The sequence below is a fragment of the Hibiscus syriacus genome, unplaced genomic scaffold, assembly GCF_006381635.1.
Source record: "Hibiscus syriacus cultivar Baekdansim isolate YM2019G1 unplaced genomic scaffold, ASM638163v2 tig00112928_pilon, whole genome shotgun sequence".
Taxonomy (NCBI): domain Eukaryota; kingdom Viridiplantae; phylum Streptophyta; class Magnoliopsida; order Malvales; family Malvaceae; genus Hibiscus; species Hibiscus syriacus.
This window is the reverse complement of record NW_024063422.1, coordinates 59,620-69,584: the sequence shown is the minus strand read 5'-3', so window position 1 is coordinate 69,584 and position 9,965 is coordinate 59,620. Positions and strand designations below refer to the sequence as shown.

The 9,965-nt window shown below is 33.5% G+C and overlaps 1 protein-coding gene across 1 annotated transcript; it reads left to right on the top strand.

Annotated features, from left to right (window-relative positions):
• The first annotated feature begins 2,668 nt into the window (after nt 1-2,668).
• Nucleotides 2,669-9,377, top strand: LOC120184740 (coiled-coil domain-containing protein SCD2-like). Its single transcript, XM_039189125.1, has 18 exons — nt 2,669-3,215; nt 3,763-3,935; nt 4,366-4,438; nt 4,545-4,586; nt 4,680-4,742; nt 5,423-5,472; nt 5,567-5,594; nt 6,629-6,703; nt 6,832-6,942; nt 7,026-7,086; nt 7,386-7,502; nt 7,659-7,780; nt 7,897-7,966; nt 8,115-8,156; nt 8,452-8,492; nt 8,808-8,934; nt 9,077-9,168; nt 9,222-9,377. The coding sequence occupies exons 1-17, from the start codon at nt 2,817-2,819 to the stop codon at nt 9,148-9,150; spliced, it is 1,668 nt and encodes a 555-aa protein (XP_039045056.1). The 5' UTR covers nt 2,669-2,816; the 3' UTR covers nt 9,151-9,168; nt 9,222-9,377.
• The last annotated feature ends 588 nt before the right edge of the window (nt 9,378-9,965 follow it).

Below are 9,965 nucleotides of genomic sequence, written 5' to 3'. Positions count from 1 at the left end.
ACCCTTGAACCATCCTGTCGGTACCAATTAATTTTCTGGTTGTCTTAATTGCGAAAATTAAAAATTAAAATTAAAATTTAAGTTACCCGATTCAAATTGCTTACCTTTGATTGATTGAAAATATGCCCTTAAATAGCCGAGAAACGTGTTAGATAAAAAAATGTAATAAAAACAAATGAAATCAAGAAAAATAAAAAGGGTAAGGAAGCAATAAAATAAAGATAAACAGTGTATAAAATAAACAAAATGACAATGAAGCAAATGTAAAAAACAAATAAATAAATAAAATACATAAAATGAAAATGAAAGAAAAATAGACAGGAAAAACGAAATAAATAAAGTACAAGAAAATAATAGTAAATAATATATATATATATATATACGAAATAATGATATAAAAGAGGTAATATACGTAAATAAATATAATATACATGAAGATGATGAAGTACTAAGTATAATGTATATATATAAAATAACGGAGAAAAGTATATATAGATAATAGAACGAAATATAAAAAAAAATGGTAGTAATAAATACATGAAAAAAAAAAATCAGAAAAGAGGGAACATAAATAATAAATAGATAATATATATATATATATTAAAAAAATGTATATACCGTAAAACATAAATATAAATATAAGAAAATTAAAAGAAATAAATAAAGGAATTAAACTGCCGGGGATTAAATTGAACGAAACGAAAATTGGAGGCCAGATTTCGAAGTAAATTAATGTGAAAGAAAAAAAAATCAGAAATAAGGGCAAAACAAATATAATGAAAATGAGGGGGACTAAAACACAGTTTACCCTTTTAATCTTAAAAATGCGCAGATCATACGGGCTTACTAAATAAGCCAACATTTTTTTTACTCATTTCCTTCTCTTCTCCAAAACCAGAAAGAAAGAGAGAGTTAAAACTCTCTCAACCTTCCCTCACCGGGGAAGGGAACGCCGCCCGTCAACGGCGATAACCACGGCGTCCGGTGCGGTGGCGCACGGCGGTCGCAGGGACCAAAACGGTCCCAAAAATTTCCTTTTCTCACCCTTAACCCGATTCCCAACTTATTTCGGCTAAAAATCGACCCCTAACACCTAGATCTAATCTTTTACCTTTCGAAAGTTTGGAACTCTGGTGACCGTCGGGCTTCCGAAATGGGAACAAGGTATAGCTTCCTCTCCTTTTCTCTTTCTTTTCTTTCCACCTTCAAATCTCTGTATATGTATTGTATTTTTGTGTAAAGAAAAGGAAAAAAAAATCGTGTAAAGCAGTGTGTATGCGTGCAAAAAAAAAGCTTGTATTTCTCTTCACTATTCGTAAAAAAAGAACCGTCCCCCAAATGGGTTCTGATTACATATATTTATAGGAATGAAAATCCTATTTTTAGATGTGGTTACAGAGTCCTATTCTAACTCTATTTGTTGGTTGTTGGTGTTGATGCCGAGATCCTTGCGTTGTACGTTCCGGGGTTGGAGTCTCACATATCCACGAAGGTGGTTTGTTGCCAGGAATTACGGGGGAGAGGAGTGACCAGTGAAGACTCGTGAGGCATGGGGTCTTTGCATGGCTGGAAACAAGGGATGCGGCGCTAGGGTTCAACATGGAAGCTGATGATCACCAGCCGGGCCTTCTGTTAGATCCTCTTGTATTTGTCGGGCCATATGTGGTATTGAATTTGGGCCCGACAGACTGCAAAACAAATATATATATGTAAATACGATATATGTAATAAAATAAAATATATTATATAATATAAGTATATTATATAATATCAAAAAGACAAAATTTGGTGTCTTCAAAAATGAATCAAAATTATATGAAACTCGTCCGTATTATTTCTCTAATTTTACCATAATGTACTCAATTATTGCTATTTTTCAAAAAGCCACGTTCTTAAAAACATGGCAAGTTTTCTCTGAAAAACTTGTTCTAATTATAAATCAACATTTAATTTGATACGGATTATGATTTAATTCAATTTGATAACGGGTTAGATTAAGTTTAAATTTAATTTAAAGAAATTTGACTCAATTCGACCTAATTTAATAATATAATTATTTTTTATATATTTAAAGATACTTGCAATTATACTCTCTTTTTTTATATTATTTCTCAATTATATAATCATTTTATCTAATAAAAATAAATTATATATTTGTATCGGATTAAATCAAGTCGAGTCGGATACGAGTTTTAACCTTAAAATTTAGATCAAAATTCAGGTAGGTATGATCCTCCTAGATTACGTGGGACAAATGCAGGTATATTAATTTACATTTTAAATCAAATTCAGATAAATTAAAAACTCAATTCAACCTCACTCGACCCATCTCTAACCTTAGACCTTAATAATTAAAGAAAATTTTGTGTTTCTTAGATATTTTAGGACCATGTGTACGTGGAAAATTTACGTTGATAGAATCACACATTAAAATTAGGTGTGTGATGTGGATCGGTCCGAATTAATTAAGGCAACACCTTGAAATCGAGAAGAAAAAAAAATATTTTTTTAAAAAATTAATGAACAAAATGAACATTTATAAAATGAAAATGACTATTTCAGTAGTTTACCTGATTACATAGATACAGTTGACGGAACCGATAAACTTTAAATTATAAAAAAAAATGCAAAAAAAAAAAAAAAAATCTCCGTCTAAATCTCAAAACATATTTATCTTCTGTCTACTATTACCCCTTTCACCAAGATTTAGGCTTGCCTTCCTCTTATCGCTCACTTTCTTCTGAATTATATCATTATTTATTGTTATTACGAATAAATTAAGCTGAATAAGCTCCACTTTTAGCAACTTCGGTTTGATGGACCGGAAGAGAACGGAGAGTCCCGTCTACACGCGCCGGTGGACTAGTCACTCGGGCACGGGGAGCACCGGCGGCAGTGTCGAGTCACCTACATTGTCGCCGGCGCATCATCCACCGCACCACGCCCGTTCTTCCTCCGCCACTGGCATATCCATCATCAAGCGCACGCAAAACTTCGCCGCGAAAGCTGCGGCTCAGCGGCTGGCTCAGGTCATGGCCTCGCAAACCACTGATGACGACGATGAAGAAGATGACGGCGACGATCTAGGTTTTAAGTATAGTGCTCCGCCTCCTCTCGCTCTGTCTAGAAAGGTTAATTCCTCTTCTACTGCTGGCGGTGCCGGTAATAAAGCCATTCTTAACTCTACGAGGATCGGGAGATCTCCTTCACCTGCAGTAAGTTTACTCCATCTGCTAAACTTTTATTGTTCTGTGTTTTTGTCGATTGCTTTTCCTTTGAGATAGGATTTGATCTTTGAGTTCTATGCGGCGCAAAGTTTATTGTAGTTCCTTTATGGCTTAAATTCTGGTTCTACATGTTTAGTGCTACTTCTAAATTCAGATTTCGTGTTTGATCGAAATGAAATTGTCGGTTAAGAATTGGTATTAGGAGAAAGCTAGTAAATGCGAAGAATAAGATCGGATTTGATCTTTGAGTACAATTCGGCACAAAATTGATTTTAGTTGCACTGTGTCGTAAATTCTGTTGCTATATTTTTAGTATTATTTATAAATTATGATTTTAAAATTTTCGATTAAGATTTGTATTAGGAGAAAGTTAATAAAATTAGAGTTAATAAAATCAAAATAATAGCGTGGATTATGGTTAATCTAAGAATATTTTATGCTTCAATTACTAATATTAAACTCCAGACTAGGTGTATTACTTTATTAGTCTGTGTGGAAAGGTCACCGGAAATATCTGATGATACTTTGACACTAGTTGGCACGGAACTTGGTAAAGGAAGCACCACCAACTGTTCGATCAACATCAGCCGGAAGGTCGACAATCTCTCATCGTATGGCACCACCTGTACCTCCCCCCAGTAAAACATCACTGAGGACTGCTGTATCTCTACCTTCTGAGCCTCCGAAATACCGGCAACCAGAGAAAAGGTATAAAATGTAGCAATGGACATAATGTCTCTCTCTCTCCGACTCTAAAAAAAGCAAAGTCAAGAAATTTAGTTTCCTTGTTCTGTCATAAGACTTTATAGATGATCAAATTAACTTGTTCATTGTTAATTTCTAGGATGTATTTCTTATTTCTTTTTATGGTCTTTTAGCATGCATATATCAAATATCTAATTCTGACTGCTTCAATTTTTACCATCTTGGTTAGGTTTTACTAATGAATTCTTGATTTGAAAGCAATCACTTTTTCCTTTAACCTGTATAAAATAATTCTATTGTTTCTTTCACAATTCAGTCAAAAAGGACATTTTTTAATATCTGTGAGTTTGTATGGAAAATACTAGCTTTTAAGAGATGTATGTTTGGGGTTATTTATGTAGCAAATTAACTATGTAAACATCTATGGATGCAGATTTACATCTGACATTGGGTTTAACTCAAAAGATACTGGAGATAATCGTGAGGCTTCTGCACTTCGTGATGAAGTATGCTAATCACCCTTTAATAATATAAATGTTTGTGTCTGTCATTCAGAGAAAAAATGCATTCTTAATTTTCCATCTGTGAAACTGATAATTAATTGTCATGCAGCTTGATATGCTGCAAGAAGAAAATGAGAATGTCCTAGATAAGGTGTGCAATTCTTTTACTTTGTCTATTTAACATGTAGCATGTACTATAATATCATTTGATTGTAGTTGAATGATTCTGGAAAAAACGTTGCAGCTCAGACTTGAGGAAGAAAGGTGCAAGGAAGTGGAGGCTAGAGTTAGAGAGCTTGAAAAACAGGTAATTATTAATTAATTTTTTTATTAAATTTTCAAATAAGTAACTTTATATTTCTCAAAACTACTTAAATGATCATATTTTTGTAGAAGTTATATATCAAGTTCTATAATTTTCTTTTGCATAAGATCTTATCTGAAAATCAATAATTTGAAGTGTTATTGATAATTTTATGTTCTATAATTATGCCACATAAATCCTCATAGAGTGGTGGATGGTACCTTGGTTGATATTTCTCCCCTATTTCAGAAATGTGACTTTGTAATCCCTTGAGTGCTTAACACCCTCAAAGTTAAGCTCTAACTAATGGATCAATTCAAATACAATTTAGGGATGCTAAAATATGTGTAATCTTAAAGATTTTTTAAATTATACAACTTTACTTGGTACATCTTCTCAGTTCTAAATTTAGTGAGTGGTTGAAGTAATGCGTAGCTTTACATGTAAGTGAAGTTTAAATTCCTTAAAGAATCATTTCTCCATAGTAATAATCAAAATGTAAAGTCGACATTGACTTATTTAGAGTTTCTAACTCTTGTTATGTAAGTGATGAATATACACAAAATTTTAGAACATCTCTGTCATTCCTATTGGCTTTAGAGAATAAACAACAGTAGTAACCCATATCGACCTTAATCATATAAAGGTGATTTACTTGTTCCTTTTTTCTCCTGAGTTTTTAGGTTTCTGCTCTTGGAGAAGGGGTATCTTTGGAAGCGAAACTGTTAAGCAGGTAGATTTTGGTTCAAACAACTTTAAGGTATATCTTTTTCTATCCACTTTAGTTTTGTTTATACTTTTCTAACACCTTGTGTTACCATCTACAGGAAAGAGGCTGCATTGCGTCAAAGGGAGGTGATTGAAAATTTGGCTATTTGTGGATAAAAGGCTAATTCTGGGCTTGCTAGCTATCTTTCAGTTTTTATTTATTGGCTTAAGGGCTACTTTTGTCCCTGTAATAGACCCAATTTATCATTTTCGCATCAATTTAGCCCTCGAAGTTGTTTAATTGCATCATCCTAAACCCTACACCCTTAAAACCCCAAATCCTAAACACTAATCCTTAAAACCTAAGCCTTAAACTCTAAATCCCAACTTTTTTTTTGATAAGAATGGAAGGCCTCGTTAAAAACCCCCCTCTTGATTAATGGAGCTTGAAATTAAGCTCCTTAATCAGCGGAAGGAGGAAAAGAGTGCCTTAGAACTTTTATCCATGGATAAACATTTACATAAGATTTAACAATTACACTAGAATACATTACATAAAACTTAACCACTCCTCCTGATAGAACATACTACTCACTGGACCATAAAAAACCACATTTAAACCTTACAATCAACCTATCCCCTTCTTTGCTAGACTGTCCGCCTCCCCATTGCACGTCCTTGGAATCCACCTCACTGAATGTACCTTCCCAGTGATAAGAGTCAAAATCTGATAAACTAGAGGAGAGAAGAAGACAGGAGCCAAAACAGGGGACTGGATCCACTCCACTGCAGATGAACAATCACTCTCAACGATCTACTACAATAGTGATGAACTTTCCCAACTTAAAACCCCAAACAATAGTAAATATTTTAAATATTGATGCAGTTAAATAACTTTGAGGGCTAAATTGATGCGAAATACCATAGGGGCGAAAATGATAAATTGGATCTACTACAGAGGAAAAAGTAGCCCTTAGCCTTATTTATTTATATTTATGTCGACTTGAGCAAGGAAAACTCAGCCTCGTCACCACAAATGAGTTGAAGTTTGAGTTTCATCTATTGTGATGAACTTGACCCTTTCCATATGAGAATAAGAAATGCCTTTTTTTCTTTTTAATATTAGCTTCAAGATAATGCAAAAGAAGAATTCTTCATGTCCTTTTCTTTTATCTTCACAGGCTGCACTTAAGGATGCGAAACAAACCAAGGATGTTGTAGACAAGGAGATTTTGTCTCTTAGATCTGAAGTTGAGGTAAATATCAGCAAGTGTTTTTCCTATATTATGATCTTCTCATCCTCTAAATGAATATAATAACCTTTTCTGTTTCTATGCTGCATTCCCTTATGCTTTATTTTATGTATTAATTTTGCTTGAATTAGAATGCTAAAGATGAGGCGACAACCATTGTAAGCCAACTTAACGGAGCTGAATCTGAAGTTAAAGCCCTTCATTCAATGACTCAAAGAATGGTATTGACTCAAAATGAGATGGTATGTGCTTAAATTCTTGCAAAATATGAGGAGGCTTTCACTTTTTATTAGAAGATTAAATGCTTTATGCATTTCAATTACAGGAAGAAGTTGTCCTTAAGAGGTGTTGGCTTGCTCGTTACTGGGGCTTAGCTGCGAGATATGGTAGTTACTGGATAACTTATGTTTGAAATTTATTGAGAGTGAAATATACATCATTCACTTTCTTTTGATTGAATCTTCTTGAATCAAGCGACAGTCTTTATGGATAATTACTGTCAACTTTTCTTTTTCCTTAAAAAAAGAATACTTTATCCTGCCTCATGTCAACTTGTTGAAAGGTTGAGAATGCAATCATATATTCAAACTGACAATTATAATGCCATTGCATTTGACTGAAGATAATGTATGGTTTATCCATCATTGAGGCCATACTGTTTCACATTGTCGCTTGTGCTTTCTAGGTATCTGTGCAGATATTGCTGTCTCTAAGCATGAGTACTGGTCATCATTAGCTCCTCTTCCTTTTGAGGTGGTTGTTTCTGCTGGACAAAAAGCTAAGGAGGAGTTTTCTGAAAAAGGCTAGTAATCATAAATAGTTTATGCATTGAAGTTAATAGCCAGTTAATATTATTGCTAGCAAGGTGTTATTCTTGTTAACTATAGATAGCAGCTTCTTTCTCATATCGTATCATACACATTCATCACGTTCCAAGACTATATACAATGTCAAGCAGGTGATGTCGAGAATGAAAAGAGGAGCAAACTTGTTGAGGACTTGAGTGACCTGACTGGTGAAGGAAATATTGAGAGTATGCTTTCAGTTGAAATGGGTTTGAAGGAGCTTGCATCCTTAAAGGTGCTCCCCTTCTCCCTCCCTCTCCCACCCAAAAGAAAATGAAGTGATGCACTTTTGGAATTAAGATTCTATGTGCACTCCACTAGCTTAATAATTTAGTTAACATGTTTTTGAAGGTTGAAGAAGCTATCGTGAATGCATTTGCCCAACAGAGAAGGGCAAGTTCTGTTAGACTTTCTTTGTCGGGTATGCTCTATATTACTTCGTAACATATTTGCTCAACTGTTTGTTGACTTCTAAACTGTTAATTTTTTTTTTCCGTTTTCATCTTATTGTTTTACAAGCTGATTTATTTGCTTTTTTTTTTTTTTATAATTCAATGCATGTTTTTCAGATATCAAATCACCTCGTGATATAAAGTTTATGGAGGCATTTGGTAAGTATTTATTTATTTAGTTGCTGCCCTGTTTGTTTTTATTACCATGTTCCCACACCAAGGAGTAAATACAGTGCCCTAAGAGAGATTGATAGAGAGCTTGCAATTTAGGGTTCCCTAAGAGAGAGAGAGAGGGACTTAACACCATTAATGGAAAGGATGAAAGTAAACGTCTCTCTTTTCTCATTGTTTCTTATATATAATCTTTGATGCAACTGGTATTCTGCGTCTTTGATTTTTACATTAGATATGAATTACTTGCGATTAAAAGAATGACTGGTATGCTTTATTGCAGAATTGAGTCCAGAGGAGTCTGAGGATGTTCTATTCAAGGAGGTATGGCCATCTGTCGTCTCTCTTTGTTATCTGCAGTTTTATCTCAATGATGTTTGTTGCATTTCATCTGTAATTAATCCACCGAGCTCATGAATTTCTTGGTCTTCCCGTTAAACTATTTTGTTTGATTGCTGGTGGCATTAATTTTATCCTGGCCCAATTAGGTACTAATTTGTGTGTGGAAATTGCATCGGCTTCAAATTTTGAAATTTCCATGTTATCGTTTATTAATTTACTTGCCAACAAGGGACGGATACACTTGGAAAAAGGAATATGACATTATGCGGTTGACCATTTATGCAACATACTGTCTAGGCATGGCTTACATATTTTTGGAGAAGAGCGAAATCCCATGGCATCGAGGAGGATACAGCAAAAGAGCGACTTAAATTTTGGATCAGCCGTTCTGCTCATTCGCCAAGTTCACACGATGCTGTAGATGGTAATCCTAAATTTTATTCGAGCATTGCTGCGCTTTTTCCCTGCCCTTAAGCCTTTTCTTTCTCTGTTGGTTTAACCAAACTTCGAATCTAAATTCAGTTATTCCCTTGCATTTATTATTGCTTGTGTTTTTACTTGTTCAGTTGAGGAAGGACTGATGGAGTTGCGGAAATTGGCAATCGAACATCGACTCTGGGAATCATCTCGTAGGAATTGAGCTGGCCGACTGTTCCAAAAAAACCGCTATATACTATTAGTAAAAAAGAGTTCTTGAGAGGGACTGCTTTCAGATACGTATTCCACGGTTTAAAATTGTGTTTGCCCTCCAAATGAGGTGTTGCCTCAACTGAACCATGTGTGTTTGATAGCCCACACAACTGGGCATGGTAGCGGATACGACTGCCAATGGAAAACTGGGTTATGTAGTTGGTAGATAAAGGGCGTTTTTGGCTTAAACTTTTTTTATATTTGCATTTTAATTAGTTAAATAGATATAAGGACTTTAGTTATATTATTAATATTTTTTATCATAAGTTCATGACATTAAAAAAAAGGTTAAATCCGAATTCTAATTGATCTAGTAGTCAAGAGTTTCTCTTTCTCCTCATGTTCTCGTTTCAATATTTAATGTAAAAAATAAACCCATTATCATTTTTAATGCAAATTTTATTTCTGAAAAAACTTGCATTTTATTTTTCTTTTGAGCATGTACTGCTCCTTTTTTCTTGTATACAAAATTACAAAAATGGGTTACGTAAGCAGAGATAATAACCCTCAATTTCTTAAGGTTCATTATTTTCTAATAAAGAATAATAATTATAAAATTGTGTAATATAAATATATTACTATCTCCCTACTACTTAAAATGTCCATTATTGATTTTTTTTGTTAATCTTTTTTGAATTTTGAATTTTGACTTTTTATTATTTATAATTTATTATTGATGAAAATATAAAAAAAATATTTTAAAAACCTTTAATCAAATAGTTTTAAAATATATATTTTATAAATTTATTTTTTAAAATGCTTAAA